The 19,571-nt window shown below is 36.4% G+C and overlaps 1 protein-coding gene across 1 annotated transcript in view; it reads left to right on the forward strand.

The window, feature by feature from the left end:
- The first annotated feature begins 421 nt into the window (after positions 1-421).
- Positions 422-19,571, forward strand: part of lmx1ba (LIM homeobox transcription factor 1, beta a) — a 53,956-nt gene continuing 34,806 nt past the window's right edge. The window contains exons 1-2 of the mRNA XM_039654941.2: positions 422-974; positions 2,369-2,555. Coding sequence (XP_039510875.1) covers positions 908-974; positions 2,369-2,555 — 254 coding nt within the window. The 5' untranslated portion in view covers positions 422-907. The remainder of the gene's footprint in view (positions 975-2,368; positions 2,556-19,571) is intronic.

Genomic DNA, 19,571 nt, shown 5'->3' on the forward strand with positions numbered 1-19,571 from the left:
TTTGTCCATATTTGACTCAAACATGAGTTGAAACAACCCAACATTTTTTTCATACAGGCTATGTAACTTTTTCGCTTATAAAAAGCACTTTAGTAACGACTCAATGGTTGTATGTAGTAACGGTACAATAATTAATTATAACAGCCAAAAACCATCACCATAAATTATTACAAAGCTTTTTATTTTTTGCTGTCATCGTTGTTGAAATCATCACATTGAACTCTGAATGTTTTGTGGTCGCAAACTGTAACACCTGAAAATATGACGTTGTTTCCTTGACCTCTAAAAATACTTTAATTGGCATGTGAACCTGTTCGTATATATATATATATATATATATATATATATATATATTATTGTAGATTCTATAGGTTTGTTTTTACAGTGTTGGGGATATTCAATTATATTTTTGACTTGAATAATTCAGATGTTCATGTGCAATCTAATTTTTATTTATAAAGACATGCTAATTATGTATTCAATCTATTTGTAATTGCCCTCAGCAGCATATGATTGTGTGTGTGCGTGTGTGTGTGTGTGTGTTGTAGGCGGTTCCGCAGTGACCCAACAGCACCAATAGCATCACACGGAGTTGAGGAGAATGACGCGCGCGGACTCCTCAAGAGGAGCAGGGCTCGTGAACGCGATCAGTGTGAGAAGATCTCGCGCCGGTCCCGGTCATAGCTCACGCGCGCGCGGCCCCTGGATTACCGAGGATCGACGGTTTCATTCTGTTTCTCGCCGAACAACCGAAGAAACAGGCGTCGCCTACTCTACACGTATAAAAAAAGAAAAGGCAGTTTACTTTTAGTTTCTATCTCGTCACGGTCCGTGTGCAGCAGAAGTCTGGATCTGCTTCTTCACTTCTTCTGGACTTCGCAACAGGTCCGAGATCAGCTGAGTCGAGATGCTGGACGGAATCAAGATTGAAGATCAGTTCAGGACTGGAGCCGAGTCTCTGGCACTGATGCTCGGTGAGTTTCTCACAGAAACGACTAACAACACTTTACTTTACATCGAAGTGTCACAGTTGTTCCAGAGAGACGTCTGAACTAAAATAAATATATTGGTGATACTTTACATTAAGGTCTCATTCTTGGTTAGCATTATGAACTATTTTAGCACACTGATATTTGTTAACTTTTTTAGGCTAATTGTTCATGTTAGTTCATTAACTGGCATGTTATGTAGCCTAATGTTGACAAACACAACTTTGGATATAAAAATGTTGTAAAAATGAAAAAAATATCATGACACTCTAAAAATGCTGTGTTGTTTCAACTGTCAAACATTGAAAAATCCAACCGTTGGTTTAAATTTTTAAATTGCATTTTTTTTAACCCAACCGTTGGTTTAAATTTTTAAATTGTATTTTTCAACCCAACCTTTGGTTTAATTTTTTTAATTGTATATTTTCAACCCAACCGTTAGTTTAATTTCAATAATTACATTTTTTAATTACAACGGTCGGGTTTGTGCATATTTGACCGTTGAAACAATATTTTTTAGACTAGAGTAAAATTAATAAATGCTGTACAAATATTGTTTATTGTTAATGTTAACTAGGATATATTAAGAAATGAAGCCAAATTTTAAAGTGTTACCAAAACATTAAATATGACATCAATTAGGCAACATTTGTGTGCACATTTTCTCGTTTTTACAGCGCTTTAAAAACGATAGACATAGCTACCTATATGTTTGCATAATTAACTAGTGACAACGACGAGCTGTAATAAAAAGGAGCTTCTCAAAATAATTAAATATTACATGTTCGTCATAGAAGTATAGGCTACTATATTGCAAATGGCTACTAATGTAAAATGCATTTAATCAGCTTGTTTTTGATATTGCCCCTAAAACAACTGCTTGTATATCAACTGGAGACATGGATCATGGTCATGATCATTTTTGTAAACAAAAAACAAACAGTTGTATTAAATGATAGTGCAGAAAATATAGGCTAATACAAATGTTTAGGTTAATGTTGCAACGACAGTCAGTCAGAATTACCAGTTTAAGTGTTTTGTCAGATAGGCTAACATCGAAATTAACTGGTTCTATTTTTTTTACATTCTGTAAACATCGGCCAATTTGGCATAGGCCTAAAATATTTTAATATGTTTATTTATTGATTTTTTGAATAGTTTACAATTCCGTAGCCCGGCTATTAAATGAAATTTCTGATTAGCCTACATTAGTTTACCCCAACTAAAGTTGGCCTACTTTTTAACGATTTCGAACGGCACTATTTAGGCTCGAGATGTTATTATGGAAACAATATTTTTTAGTGTAGGATACTTCAGAACGCAAGTTCCTAATGTGGCATTTGTGAGTGTGTGTGATGTATATTGCTGTTGCGTTGCAGGTTCAGATTGCGCGCATCCGAGTGTGTGTGAAGGATGTCACAGACCCATCTCTGACCGCTTCCTCCTGCGCGTGAACGACTGCTCGTGGCACGAGGAGTGTGTGCAGTGCTCGGTGTGTCAGCAGCCTCTCACCATGAGCTGCTACTCCAGAGACCAGAAACTCTACTGCAAACACGACTACCAACAGTAAGAGCTCGTTCATTCATCCCACGGCATGTAGAGCTGGTGTCTAGTTCTGGCGCGCGATGTTTTGGAGCGTCGCGATATCAGTTCGCGCGCGCCCGCGTGTGTGTTTACATTAAAGGAAATATTTAGAAGCGATTATTTTTTTTAATCAAACATTGTCTTTCACGTGGTTTTTAAGGATAGGCTCTATCGTAAATGATTTATATTTCGATATTATCGATATTATCAATTTAATTGTTTTTAGCAAATAACGACAACGGCATATGCCTAGGCCTAATTGTTATTATTAGGGCCTATTATATCTGTGCGATATTGTAAAAGCAAATAGGCTAGAAAATAGATGCATATAGGCTAATTTGAACGTTAAAACACTTTAAAGAAATAAATTGAACTAAACGTGAAAATTTGGCCACGATAATTATAATAGCCTACAAAGAACTCGAATATTCTGGGTAATATGTATAATAATCTTGTTTTTATTGCCGTTGATGTGTCCACTCATAAATCACAGAGCTTGTCGTACCTACAGTGAATTCTGTTTATACTAGTCTGCTCTTCATGATTGTCAAGAGTTTTTTTTTTCTTTTGTCCAATTACTCTTTAAACAACTTTTCTTCAATCATCGCGATATTGTCGCGTTCAATCTGACGTCACGCGTCTCGTTCAGTTTTTACAGCAGTTTTTTTTTTGAAATATTTCTGTCTTCATTGTTTTATTAAATGTGGTTTAATAGTTAAAGTTTTTAACATTGAGGCCTATTTATTATTGGTTTTGAATTATATAAGCGTCTGATGGTTTTTAATAGCCTATACGTTTAGTGTCTTTTAAATTCTTTTTAATAGTGTCAAATACATGATAGATAGATTCACTGTAGACAAAGTTTGTAACACAATTGGAGAATTATATGTATTTATGTCTTTCTCTTATTAGGCTAAATTACACACTTTGAATTTTATAGCACAAACTTTATATTTACGCTGCAGTCAACAAACTATGTAGTGTGAATTGACTTTAATTGCATGTTATTTGTCTCTTTCAAAGTAGTATTTATAAAGCAGTGATGAGGTACTTAGTGCTCTTAATTCACACCCGGCCCGGCACTGCTTTTTATGGCTCTCTTTTAAGAGAGATTAACAAGCAAAGCCACAGAACACACTCACACACCTCCATGTTTAACTCGCTCTAATTGACAGACACGCTTGTAATGAGTCGAACAGTAAATCTCAAATAAAGAGATGTCTCTGGATTAACTCATCCAGTCTGCTGTGAATAATAATAAATCACATTATGTTGTCGCGTTAAGTGATAAAACATTAGTATTAGCTCTCTTCGTGGTTGTCAAATGTTAGCTGGACGTTCATATTGTTCATATTCCTCTTTTTGAGGGTATAGACAGTGATGTAATGATTTTCAAATGAGGAAACATCACTACACGTATGCATGGTGGTGTGTTGTAAAAGTCGGAGGGTACATTTTCTAGTTATGTAATTGGGAGAGATTGTGGATTTTCTGCTATTTCTGGTTGAATTTGTGTATCTCGTCAAGCATTTAAATGTGATCGCAGGAATGTGTGGTTTCGTGTTGATTTCACACTTGGCTCACGACATGATAAGACATGCTCAAACTTATCATTTAAAAGCATATTTTGTGTTTATAAGATACCGATTCTGATGTACTGCTTATTCTATTGAAGCTTCTTTTCAGGAAAGCATGCAAATCCAGTATATTTAAGGACAATATGCTCTTTTAGCCCCAAAATGTATTATAATTTCTGTACTTTTGATTCGTTTGTGGGTTTTTGGCATGTTGCTATTGTACTGCATACATATAAATGTTGAAATATTGGTGTGTATACAAATATATAGCCTATATATTGTGTGTGTGTGTGTTTATCCTGTGGCTATCTAAAATATCCTGATTGATAAAAATATAATATAATGTAGAATATGTATAACATAATCTTAGGGCTGTCAAACGATTAGTCGCGATTAATCGGATCCAAAATGAAAGTTTGTGTTTACATAATATATGTGGTATATATAATATATAAATATACACACATGCATGTATATTTAAGAAAAAATATTATTTATAATATATTATATATATATATATATATATATATATATATATATATATATATATATATATATATATATATATATATTATTTATATATAAAATATTTATATATAATATAAATTATATATAAATCTATACAGTATATACATGAAAATATTTCTTAAACATATACAAGCATGTGTGTGTGTGTGTATATATATATATATATATATATATATATATATATATATATATATATATATATATATATATAAAAAGAAAATAATTATACACACATATTATAGAAACACAAACTTTTATTTTGGATGCGATTAATTGCGATTAATCGTTGCCCAGCCCTAATATATATATATATATATATATATATATATATATATATATATATATATATATATATATATATATTGGACAATATGGTGATACAGTAGTATGCTTCATTTCAATTTATTATAATTTCTATACATTTGGTTTCTTTGTGAGTTTGTTGCATGTTTTCTGTAAAACGTTTTATTGATATTGAGATTGCGCTATTCTGCTTGCACAATTTGGTTTTTACTAGAAATGCTCAAAAGAGCAAGTTGTCCATAAAGTCTGACATGGCAGAACCCCAAACCCAAAGAGGCCATAAACCGTGTTATAGACGTCTGTATACGAGAGAGAAAATATCTGCCACTTTACAGCCACTGCTGGACCTTTAGGAAACATAGACACAAACACAAGGTTTTATTTCACAACCTCTTTAATGGCTTTGACTTCATGCTCCGTGTTTTGGGTCGGGTCTGAGAGACAGAGAGCAGGAATTCCTGAGATCCTGAACCCTGATCTTCATAATGCAACTCTCTCCTCTTTCTATGTTTGGATTCTGATGCGCAGAGAAATATCTCGATTACTGAAACAACAAACATGCTGATTAGCCCTTCAGAAATGATGTGGGAATGAGACGTTAGCCTGTTCCGTCATTGGCCCCTAAAACTATTCGTTCACTTGAGTCACAATTTAAAAACTTAAGTATCAAATTCATGTTGCACCAGCATTTAACTTTAATAAGCTGCGTGGCAGTGTTTTATTTTAAGTGGATAGATGTAGGGTTCAGGAACCTGTTGACATTTAGTTTTTTATTGTGATGATGACGTTCTTTAATCGTGTCTTAAAGGAGTAGTTCACTTTTAAAAAAAAACTTTTGCTGAAAATTTACTCACCTCCATGTCATCCAAGATGTCCATGTCTTTCTTTCTTCAGTCAAAAAGAAATTAAGGTTTTTGATGAAAACATTCCTGGATTTTTCTCCATATAATGGACTTCAATGGGAACCAAACAGTTCAAGGTCCAAAAGACAGTTTCAGTGCAAACTGCAAACTGTTCAAAGGGCTTTAAACGACACCGAACAGAGCAAGGCGAGCATTTGAGCTTATAAAACTTAAACTTTGTTATTCATTTATTAAACGAGTGATCGTTTCGCTTGATAAGACCCTTATTCATCGTCTGGAATCGTTTAAAGCCCTTTGAACAGTTTGCAGTTTGCACTGAAACTCTCATTTGGACCTTGAACCGTTTGGTCCCCATTGAAGTCCATTATATGGAGAAAAATCCTGGAATGTTTTCATCAAAAACCTTCATTTCTTTTCGACTGAAGAAAGAAAGACATGGACATCTTGGATGACATGGGGGTGAGTAAATTATCAATAAAACTACTCTTTTAACTGTCCAGAGGGTTGGATTACAGTGTTTAAAACATGACATAATTTGTAGAAATATTAATGCACGCAATTAAAATGATGTGGTACAGGATATTTTATATGTTCAAAATCTTGACAAATATTGACATGATCCCAGCTTTAAATTTTGGAGAAAACACAATGCTATTTTGCACATTCAATTCAGAAGGTGTAAAAAATAATATAGACAATTGTCATAATGTGTTAATGAAACAATATACACCAGATAAATACTGTATTTTAATATGATCTGTTTTATCTTTGATTATACAAACGGTTGTAGAAGCATTTTATGGATTTAGTAAATGTATATATGACTTGATGCAGGGTAATTAGGATCAATATGAATAAAATAATCTCATGTTTTTAGGATTGTGCTTTTCTATCACATATGCCTTATTCTTTATCGAGGATCAGGTCATTTGGGGAGCATTAAACCTGTTGAGGAACAATAACTAAACAAAGCCTGATTCTGCAGTTTAACGGGGTAATAGATGTGTCTGACTCTGAGCTCAGGGTGTGTTTGCTCCTCTGGCTCATCGCGTGTGTGTGAGATCGTTCACTCTGCACACTGTGGCCTCCTTTGAGAGAGAGTGTGAAATACACACACACACACACAGTTGGGTTTCCATGTTTCATGAGGACTTTCCATGATAGACTCTTAGAAGAAATGGTTCTATTTAGAACCAAAAATGGTTCCATCCCCCGCTTCATATATGGAACTCCAAAATGGTTCTATATAGAACCATTTTTTTTGGTAAAAGTTTCTATTGGCCAAGTATGGAACCCCAGTGTTCTATATAGAACCCAGAAGAACCCTTTTTTAAGAGTGTATAGAACCTTTTAGGGGTTCCAAATATGTAGCACTGATAGAACCTTTTAAGGTTCTATATAGAACCTTTTCTTCTAAGAGTGTAGACAATAATGATTTCTATACTGTACAGACTGTATATTCTGTCCTAACCCTATACTGAACAGTTCCTGTATTTTACATTTTCAAAAAACATCACTTAGATTTATATGATGTTAAGACACACACACACACACACACACACACACACACACACACACACACACACACACACACTTCTTTCTTTCTTTCTTTCTTTCTTTCTTTCTTTCTTTCTTTCTTTCTTTCTTTCTTTCTTTCTTTCTTGTTAGGTTGACAGTATTTTTTACATTTACGTACAAATTCCTCGATTTATTAATTTATACATGAATTGTCTTCATAGGTTGAATGTGAGTCTTTGATTATTGCTGTTAGATTTGTATTTTTCATATGGCTCTATAACATTGTGATTTCCATATTTTCGCAGTATGTTGGCTGATGTTTGTGGTCTGTCAGTGCTAGTGCCGGTCGTAGACTGATGTGCATTTAGAGCCAGATTTCATCCCTTGTTTTCTATTGTAAATGATTTGTGGGTATTAACAGTGGCTGTATGATTCTGTACTGTGGATTATTTGTTGTTGTGGAAGTGTTTGCAGGAATCTCTCTAGAGTTCCTCTGAACTGGTGTGTGTGTGTGTGTGTGTGTGTGGTTTTCTGGTCTGGAATGCCTGTTGAAATGTCACCTCTCGGCTCTTCTGTCACCCCGCTGTGAGGAGAGGTTGTCACGGCTCTGTTAAGTGCTGTGTGTACCTGCAGGCCTGCTCTCGCACCCCCGTCCCACATTCTGCCCGCGGGGCGCAGCGTTCTCCTTCACGGAGGACAGAAACACTCTCAGGAACACGTGAGAGTCCACAGACATGCAGAAACACACGCCATCCTCTCACACCGGCACATTCCCCATGATGCCGCAGTGCACAGAGACCTATAGCATTTGCAACCCATTTTTACCACTTCCATGAGATCTCTTTAATATATATATATGAAGAGTTCAGATGCAAAAGCCTCTATTTGCCATTTGAAATTTTCTTCTAGAATGATCATTTTTATCAAGCTTGTTTATTTAAGTTCAGTAATTTCACTTAAATGGCAATGATAATTACCTATTAATTGTTATTTAAGTGAAATTACTGAACTTAAATATACAAGTTTGATAAAAAATCATCATTAAAGAAGAAAATTTCAAATGGCATTTAGAAGCTTTTGCATCTGAACTCTTCATACACACACACACACACACACACACACATATACAGTGCTGGATAGATTACCTGCAAATTGTTGTCCGTTATTGATTACAAATTACAAAGTAACTTAGTCTAGATAACTAAGTTCAGTCAATGTATTCAGACTACTTTTACATTACTTTTATATAATAAAACAACAGTGGATTGATGAAAAGATAATAATTAATTACATTATAAAAATGTAAAAAAAATAATAATAATAATTACCAAGCATCAATAAATTATGAATAATTTATTACCATTTTGTGAATAATATATAATCATTTAATCCATAAAGTTACTATAATCTGATCATTATAAAATGTAATGTAATCTAATTACAGGTACTTATTTTTTTTGGAATCTAATAATCCAGATTTCCACCTATATTTATGCAATTAAAATATATACAAATTAACATAAATATAATAAATTGATATAAATGAATGTATACATGTGTGTAGATACTGAATATATTTGTGTGTATATATATATTTTTAATAATTAGCGGACTATTATAAAATAAGTCAATTATTAATTACCTAACTTTTAAATATTTAAGTAGAATCAAACATTTCTGATCAAATTCTCCCAGGAACAAATAGTCCGAGCTGCTATCCACGTTCATTTGATGTTTTATGTGTCTTTTGTATCTTTTTTTTTTTTTTTTTTACTATTCTAAAGGAATTTAGTGAGAAACATTTTTGACAAAGTTGACATATCAGAGGACTCCAGTTTGACTGGAGCGTCGTTTGAGCGATACCTTTTTCCTCGCAGGCCCCCGCTTCCCGACGCACCTCCCAGATTCCCTCTGTCTTTCTCGTGGTCTCTTCTTCTTCCTCTAATGGGATTAGCAGTATGACCCCCGCGCTTCCGCCCCGGCTGTAGAGTTGAGCTCCACACTTTTATCACTGACTGTGACACTGAGCTCCCCTGTCGCTTTGTGCCCACCGGAAGCCTGTTCCCTAATCCACTTATTCGTGTGGAGAATGAAGGAAAAGAATGAGAGGATGGAACAATACGGGATGGAAGAGGAGGGACCCTGGAAAAGACCCCTGCGACTCTGTTCTTAAACCACATCAGAGAACATGAGATCGATATTATGAGGCTTTAGACGCACACATGTGTGTTTAAGTGTCCTTTTGTTTTTCTGCACTGGCCACAGATTTATTCTGCAGTTGTTTTGCATAATGAGCTCTGAACCGTATAATGGAAAGTTGTCCCAAGCAAACGATTTGCTTCATAGTTTTATAGTTGCTGGTTTTATGTGTTTTGTATCACTCTGTGATTGCATTATCAAAAATAATTTCCACATTTTTTTATTCATTTTGTTTAACACATTTATATAATATTTATTAATTTTTTTGTTTTTAGTTAGTTAGTTAGTTAGATAGTTACTTAGTTAAGCCAAGCAAGTATGGGTCCTGAATCTGATCACCCTTTATTTATTTATTTTTTTCACCCTTTATTTAATTTATTTATTTAACTTTTTTATATAACATTTATTAGTTAGTTAAGCCAAGCAAGTCTGGGTCCCGATCACCCTTTATTCATTCATTTATTTATTTATTTATTTATTTAACTATGGTTTTTATTTAACATTTTTATATAACATAAAGTTAGTTAGTTAGTTAGTTAGTTAGTTAGTTAGTTAGTTAGTTAGTTAAGCCAAGTAAGTCTGGGTCCTGATCACCCTTTATTTATTTATTTATTCATTCTTTTATTTATTTATCTATGGTTGTTTATTTAACATTTTTATATAACATTTATTTATTTATTTATTTATTTATCTATGGTGGTTTATTTAACATTTTTATATAACATTAATTAGTTAGTTAGTTAGTTAGTTAGTTAGTTAGTTAGTTAGTTAGTTAGTTAGTTAGTTAGTTAGTTAGTTAGTTAGTTAGTTAGTTAGTTAGTTAGTTAGTTAGTTAAGCCAAGCAAGTCTGGGTCCTGATCACCCTTTATTTATTTATTTATTTAAGGTTGTTGATTTAACATTTTTATATAACATGTATTAATTAGTTAGTTATTTAGTTAGTTAGTTAGTTAAGCCAAGCAAGTCTGGGTCCTGATCACCCATTATTTATTTAATTATGATTGTTTGTTTACCATTTTATGTAATATTTATTTATTTATTTACTTATTTATTTATTTAATGATTTTATTTATTTATTTACTTCATTAGTTAGTAGCCGTTCAAGTCAGGGTTCTGGTCACCTTTTTATTTATTTATTTAACATGTCTGTATAATATTTACTTCATTAGATATTTGCCATACAGGGTTCTGATCACCATTATTTTGAACGTTACGTTGTTCTTATTACTGTACATATTGTGCATTGTTGTAAACACCATATTTTACCTTCTAAAGATTACCAAGGGTTCACAAAAGCCTCTGAAAACAGTTTAAAACAAACACAAGAGATGTTTTAGTAGTGCGCAAAAGATTTTGTCACATTTTTAATGACTATGAATTTTCATATGCTTCACCAATATTGAGTTTTATGAAGAATATTGGTATTCATTGGTACAATTAATCAACCAGAACCTGTTTTAGGCCTCTACATTATCGGTCGTAAGATGCATCTCGTGTTGCTTTTGCTGTCCTCCTGTCCTGAATAGAGAATCGAACTCAGAGCAGTTTTTCTGAACTCAGCCAACTATTGTTGGTCGTCTGTTAAACAGATGGAGTGAGACGAAACTCATTATCTCCAGGTCAGGTGCACAACAGCCTGTTTCCACCTCCAGTGGGTCAGAACTAATGTGGGGGTGACATGTGGTCTGCAGGACGCCGATCCGGACCACATTCCTGTACACCTCAACCGTCCCGTCTCACAACAGATGAGATTTGCATCATGACAGAACAATGTCAGGCCTGGTTTTCACCAAGCAGCAACCGTCCTGTTTCTCTGTTGAATCCAATACGGAAGTGACTCAAACTGTAATTCATCGACTGGCCACTAGAGGCAGGCTCCCATAGACCCGCTGATGTCACTACTAGCCGCTTGTGTGCTGTGTGTTAGCGTCACGTCACCTCAGCTAATCCGCCTCTTTGCTCGTTTTCGGTTATCTGGGAGTGACGCGCATCCAAGATGGCGACGGCCGGCTCCGCCCACTTGAGTGACAGGTGGATTGCCGCTGATGTCACTACTAGCCGCTTGTGTGCTGTGTGTTAGCGTCACGTCACCTCAGCTAATCCGCCTCTTTGCTCGTTTTCGGTTATCCGGGAGTGACGCGCATCCAAGATGGCGACGGCCGGCTCCGCCCACAAGGGTGTGCCACTTGAGTGACCGGTGGATTTTCGCTGATGTCACTACTAGCCGTTTGTGTGCTGTCTGTTAGCGTCACGTCACCTCAGCTAATCCGCCTCTGCCCATTTTTGGTTATCCGAAAATAGAAACCGTAATACACTGTTTTTCAAGATTCTTTGAATATAACAGCATTTATGTCTTAACTTCAAATTTGTTTTTGTATTCATCTCCATTACTTTGCCTCATTGATGTTCACAAATATAGTGGATGAATGGAAGACATTGTGTGACTGAAACAAATGAATACATTTAAATATATGAAGAACATTTTTCTTACACTACCACTTCAACGTCCACTACCTTAAACCGTTCAACCTTTAACATGTGGGTGGTTACAGTCAAAAATGATCGGCTTTTATCTGATTTGAATATTCTGATGTAAGGAAAGGTAAAGAGTTCATTCTCCATTCAGTGGGAATATCTTAAGCCTTTTGTCTTCAGTTTCAACTCTCCATAACTCTCCTGCAAATGAGGAGGCAAGCAGGGGCGTCACGTTGTAAAAACCAAGAGCTCAGTTTTATTAGAAAGCGCTCCCTGTCTATCAAAGGGATCAAGGCCGCGTATCCGGGTGTAAATCCAGGATCCCGGGCACAGCGGGCCACCAAGACCTCGAAACATTCAGCTCCTGTGAGTTTGCGGAGACGAGTAAGTCGTAGAGGCTGCAAAAACAACACTCGGTGGGAAGTGCTCTCCGGATTGTGTTTCATGCCTCCCGTGCAAAGACCCACGCAAGACTTTCCTCTCCTCCCTCGCGCCCATGCTCCTTCAGCTCAAGGTGATTTGTAATCTGGTTTTCCCGACCCTGAAGGAGCTTCAAACAGAACAATCTTGGCCGGGGTAGGAGGGTTTGGGATGCTTGCCTTGGAGGTGATGACAGCCGGCAGTGTGCCGAACTTTAAACTTCTCCATCGACACGCCGCGCACCTTAAAGTCCTATTTGTAATTTAGTTTCTGTCTTGGTGAAAGAGTTGAGATATTGGAAATATGCCATTGGGGCATATTGTTCCTTCTTTTTTTGTCACTGAAATGTGTTATTTATTTCACTGTACACTCTTAAAAATAAAGGTTATTCATTCACTCTAAACAATGCTGGGTTGTTTGAACCCAAATTCGGGTCAGATATGGACAAACCCAAATGTTGGGTTAAAATTGTAATTTCAAATTTTAACCCAACTTCAACTTTTTACTTTCAACTGTAATTTTTTAATTGCATTTTTAACCCAACATTTGGGTTTGTCCATATTTGACCCAAATTTGGGTTCAAACAACCCAGCAGTGTTTTGATGGTTCCGTGAAGAACCTTTGCATTCCACTAAAGGTTCTTTATAGTGGAAAGAGGTTTGAGTTATTAAATGAAAAATGGTTATTTTAATGTTGTCTATACGTCTATGTGGTATTTTTAATATGCTTTTTAAGATAAACCATGTGCAAATTCATAAGTCATTGCCGAGTATGTTCTGCTTAAAACTGCAGTGAATCAAAGACGGTCTCAAAAACATGGTTTGAAATCGCTGCTGTTTCTGATGTCACAAACTGTAACCTTGTATCCAATCAGATCAACGTGTGATCGTCAACGAGTAGATCTCAGAGCTGAGTGAGTGGAGGCGGGGCTCATTTGCATATTCATAGAACTGCGTATACTAAATGAGGCAAGGTTGTAGAGTTACATTTCAAGCTATTTTAAAGGAGAACTCAGACGAACTTTGGGCTAATAAAACATCGGTACCTAGTCAATCGTTCTCTGAGATTTGTTTTCACGATAATCGAATGTAAAGAGTTTTATCTCTAAAAACTGTAGAGATAAAACTTTTTACATTCGATTATCATGAAAACAAATCTCAGAGAACGGTTGACTATGTAGCGATGTTTTAGTAGACCAAAGGTTCATTGTTCGCCAGAGTTCCCCTTTAAGGCATGAAGAGTTTATTTTCAAGAAAAAAATCATTTAAATATATAATTTTGGTGATTTAATGGTACAATTATTGACTACAAGAGGACTTTTTAAGAATGTTCTCTGAAAGGACATGGACATACAATTACATTGGACGAACGAACCATATGCGTTTGTTTTTAGTGATTATAGCATACATGCTAATTTTCAACACCTGTAGAGGAAGGTTATTTGAGGAACCAAAAAGGGTTCTTCAATGGCATTGCTGTGAAACCTCCTTGCGTTTAAGAGTGTAAATTAATTTGAACTGTTTTTCAGATGTTTCCTCTGAGAAAAAGAGCTCAATGATCTCATACGTGTCTCGTCTAGAGTTCCAGAACAGGACAATATCTCAAACTGTGCTCAGATTCTGCAGTCAGAAGTCAAAGATTTCAATTTGGACTTAAAAATGTCTAATTTGTGTTTCTCATTTCTCATTCAGTCCATTTTTAGGAGCAACATCTGAGATAAAGCACGAAATGCCCATTCAAAGAAACTGGTGCAACTTCCGTTGTGATCAAGATTGCTGAATCTTTTGAACACACGGTGTAAACTGAATATACTGAAAGACTTTGTTGATACTAGACACCAAGACTAAGTGATGTGAGACTAGCGTGAGATCGGTGGGCTTATCATGTGCTGTGATTCACCGTCATGCTCCATGACTGCTGTTGCACAAGCTTCGAGGGGAAATAGTGTTGATTTAGGATCTTCTGGCACTCCCTCCTCCTGTTCTCCGTGACCTTACAACACCTCGCAGCGTGAGGGGTTTGCCTGGTACCGATGACCAGCTCAAAGTAGGGCATGTCTTCCCCCTCAGCGGCCCAGAAATAGCCTGTAACTTCCCTCTGCTAAATGTGAAGGTTGTGCGTCAAAACTGGTACATGCAATCGAAAGTGAGTGGACTTTTTTGACACCAGCCCACTCCTGAGTTAACCATCGCTACAGAACGCTTTAAAGGTGTGGATGGGATAATGTGAGGGTTCAGGGTGCCTTAAGGGTTAACCTGCTTTTGTGTGTAGAATCAGTATTATGCTGAAATGGACACAATCCTCCTTATTCATAGAAACTTTACATGCAATTGTCACTTAAAATCAGGTGCGTCAGGCTGAGATTATATGCTAAGATGTTCTGCTGAGTTTATTTGACTTTTAAAGGGGTCATGAATTGGCTTTTTAAATTTTATGATATTGTTGTCTGAGGTCAACTTATGACATTCGCTTGGTTGGATGTTTCAAAAACATCAAAATGAATAAGTAAGTACTTTCTACCCTAGTTTTGAGCCTAGCTCAAAAACACTGGGTTTTTATGAGCATCTCGCACTGAAGACTTGGAAGTAAACGCCCACTGCTGTGAGTGGATAACAGTTTTGCATATTATAATGAGTTTCAACTCACTCGTCGATGCACTTGGGGAAATTGTTCTAAAAACGTCCAATGTTGTAAAATGGTGTTTTATCCTCTTTGACGTCATAGTTCCCCACTTTGAAAAACGAGTCGTTTGCTGAGGCTGGTGTCAATAAAAGCTTTAATTGGACTAACAAGGACGTTTTCAGTTCTGAAACTTACAGGGTATTCTTATAATATGATTGATTGACCTCTTAGATGTCAAAACTCAAGGAAAAATTGATTTCTCAGTTCAAGGGCATTTGAATACAGTCAATGTCCTGAAAGACATGGTTAGATGCTAGAAGAGAAATCGGCTACAATTGAAGTGCACCATTCAGAACTGAATTAAAAATTCAATTCCATTCATTAGAAATTGTATTGATGTAGTCAATTGCAATTTGAATTTGAATGTAAGGAAGAAAACTTGCAATTGAAATTGAAATTCATGACTTTATTACTCGCAATTGCTGTCCTGCGGCAAAACATGATGCCAATTGTGCGATTTTGAGTGTGACTCAACACAGAGTCGCGGGATATTTAGCTAATAAAATGATAGCGCGAGAACTTTATCATATCTAATCTCTCTGTATCATCTTGTGAACTTTTAGTATGTTTTACGCTTGCACATATTTCACTGTGGATGAGCATTTTTTGGGAAAACATTTTTTTTGAAACGAAGAACAAGAACGAATCAAAAACGAACTTTTGCTGGAACATAACTTTATTCTAGAGCTGCTGTAAAGCCAAAACAATCTCCGTTCGTTTAATTTCCTGCTGCTTTGAAACAATCTAGCGCTACATAAACGAAGGTGACTTGAACGGACCTTTAGCCTTAGTGATGATACACATAAACCGAGGGTTTTCCTAATTTAAGGGGGTTTCTTGCAGCAGCTTTCCAGCTCATAAAGTCTTCCTCCCCTAAGGCCGTGACTCCTCTCTCCTCAAAGAAACCCATCGCTGTTGTATCTGCTCGTCCCCAAACCCTGCTGGCAGAGGTCACCCGGGCTCTCCGCCGGCCACGGGCCCTGCCCGGGTTTGTCTCTGCTCGGTAGTGGGTCCAGGCTGGAGGTCTGAGAGAAGAAAGACAGGCAGACTCGCAGCTCGTAACCCGAGCCCCGTTCTAGCCTTCTGCTCCCAGCAGGGGCTTCAGCCTCGCGCTGGATGGAGGACATGATCGGAGACCTGCCACTGTGCGTGGCGCCTGTGTGATGCTCGGGGGCTGATCTCGGGTCTGTGCGGCACATGGTTTGGGTCAGTTCCTTCCCACTATCTGAACCAGCAGCATCCACATCAAAGCATCTGTCGTTAGGTCATCATCACATGCAGCTCTAGGTATGAAGACAGCCTCGTCATAACGTGATCGCTACATGCAAAAGCAATTTTTTCATTTGGCTTTTTTATTATAGTGACTAGTGGAATGAAAACATCCAAAATAGCCTTTTATGTGTTTGGTTTTATTGCACTTTATTTATTTGTGTCTGTAGATTCACATTATAAAACGTATCTTTAAAGGCGGCAAACTTTACTGTTTTTAAATCTAAATTGTGAAGATCAACAATTATTCCATAAAAATAGGAATTGTCTATTTACTTTAAAGGGATAGTTCACCTATCCTTGTTATCCTTTGATGATATCATCCACTTCATCATCAAATTCATATATGATATTATCATCAACTCTAAATGTTCATGACTAACTTTTTTTTTTTTTTTTTTTTACACTGACAGATAAAAATGAAAAGGGCTGAGATGGTATTAAAGAGCCCCTATCATAGCATTTAAAATGTTCCTATTTTTGTTTTAGGAGTTCCCAAAAACAGTTTAACATGCATGCAAGGATAAAAAAACACTATTTGTCTTATAATATGCATTTATTTTTAACTGATTTGCTCACCGACTCCCAGATGATTCGTACAACGACTCATTTTTCCAAACCACTCCTTTGCGTGACGCTAATCGGCAGTGATTGGTCAGATGACAGACCCAGTCAGTTGTTTGTTAGCATAATGCAAAAAAATATTGATAAAGCACTGCAGTACTACAAGACGCTCTATTCTTTATGACAACTCCAATAACAGCGACAAACATTTCACATATTTCAAAAAAATTGACATTGGAGACCTAGAAGCTGCGCTGAGCGTAACTTACACACCCACACACACGCGCGCACACACATACTGCCTCGCGTCCCGATGCTACAAAACTGTTCAAAACCCATAAAAGCAACAATTATTAATAATACTTACAGGTTGTGATTCGAAGGAGGAAGCTGATCCATATATACTGGATACTGAGCCCTCCTTCAGGAACAACTGCTTGCGAATCCACATTTTTTTGAATTCATTTCTGTTTTTGAACGATTAATTAAAATGATGAGAACACAATCGGGCTATACTGTTGTGGTATCTTTGCAAATATGAACTCTAACCACCGATTCTTCACATGCTCGTCCCTGGTAAATGAAAACAAAGTGGCTGAACTATCTTTGCATTGTAGAACACAGCGTCTTCTCGACATGATGCTATGATGAAGTGTTTGAATGTGTAGACTTCAAGTTTACACTTCCGTCGGCCAGTATGTATCTACGTCACGACGAACCAGCTAATGACTCGTTTCAAAAACAATTAATTTCATAGACTCAGAGTCGACTCTCACTTTTGAAAGACAGTAACTTTATATACGGTGCACTTTCAGATATAAATCTTTGCAGGATGTTTTCATTCCCTTAGAGCTATATTCCACACTACATGAACAGTCATTTTCAAAAATCCATGATAGGGGCTCTTTAAAGCTATTGTTATCCAAGCACTTCTAAAAAGACTATTGGAAAGCAGCTAATGTTTCCAGGCTTCAGTAATGATCTACACATCCGCGATCATGCTGTTGATTCACTACACGACACCGACTGAATAAACACCACAGCTTTGACAGTGCGGGTGAACTTTGCTCCCCAAGACGGATAATTCAATTTCCTTTTGTTATTGTTTTTATGCCGATACAGTGTCCAGTTGCTTCCTTGTCTTGTGTCTCTCAAAAATATTTTCCTTTGACCTTACTGTAGTTTATAGCCTCCGCCCCTCGCGGTGTCTGTCCCAGATCTATGCTATAAATCGTAGTGTGTTCGACAAACGTACATTTTTTTTAAAATTTTTGCTTTAGTTTTTACTTTTAAGTTTTAGTTTGCTACGCACGTGCCAGATTTGACACAGGGCATCTAAAAAAAAACCCTTAAGAACTTGTTCTGGTTGTATTTAAAAAAGAAAATGAAATACGAAAATGTTGCTTAGATAATATTATACTTGATTTATTTATTTTGACTAAGCGCATTTTCCCCCCCAAAATGCAATAGTTTTAATACCACAATGCCTTCAGTTGTTTTCACATTTAATTTAAAATAAAATCGTAATAATTTGTTACATTTATAAAGCGCATTTCTAGGTACTCAAGGGGCTTAACATGGATTGGGGAATCTCCTCAACCACCACCAATGTGCAGCATCACCCGGATGATGCGACGGCAGCCATATTGCAATATAGAGCGCCCGACACACACCGGCTTACTGGTGGAGAGGATGCCAAGATGCCGGGGTTACACCCCTACTGTATTTCCGAAGGACATCCTGGTATTTTTAATGACCACAGAGAATCAGGACCTCGCTTTAACATCTCATCCGAAAGATGGTGCATGTTACGGCTCGGCTCAGTGCGGCTCAGTTTGTGGCGCTTTTCCACTGCATGGTACGGGTCGCTTCGGGTCACTTTAAATGGGACCACCTCTGTTGAGGTTCCAATCGCACCGTACCGATACCGATAATAAAATGTGACGTGATAACTATATTTATTTCCAATTTCCAATTAATTTTATTATATTATTTTTCTGTACGTAAGTCTTGCAGTACATTGAGAATTCACGAAGATGAAATGTTTAATTGTCATGAAAATAATGCCACAATGCAAAAATTTGAACGGCCCTAAAAATAGTTTTGTGTGTGATAATAAATAGTGTGTGTGTCTGTGTTTTTTTGCTGGCATCACTAGGGTGAGAACAGTGACCGTCCCACAGTGAGACGAGTTATAGAGTTTGAGTGTGACCGCATGATGTTTTCTTGCCATGCCACATACCAACCGCAGTGTGTGTGTGTGTGTGTGCTGAATCACAATCTCAGTCACACTAGTTTAGCACAAAAGCGGCATATTCCCTGGAAACCCGTTCTAAGAGTTTATCATGCATGGTCATTGTTATGTACAATTAATTATTACCATTGATACTATTCAGAGCCTTCTGCTTATCACACTGATAATGCCTATTGCTTAGATGGTTATTGGAGTCGTTTGTTGGGTTTTACTTTTTTATATGCATTTATTATATATGAATATATAATATAATCAATCGTTGCATATTTTTGGACTTTTATATATATATATAAACACATATTATATACTGTATAAATATATATATATATATATATATATATATATA

The sequence above is a fragment of the Pimephales promelas genome, chromosome 4, assembly GCF_988280905.1.
Source record: "Pimephales promelas chromosome 4, fPimPro1.hap1.1, whole genome shotgun sequence".
NCBI lineage: Eukaryota > Metazoa > Chordata > Actinopteri > Cypriniformes > Leuciscidae > Pimephales > Pimephales promelas.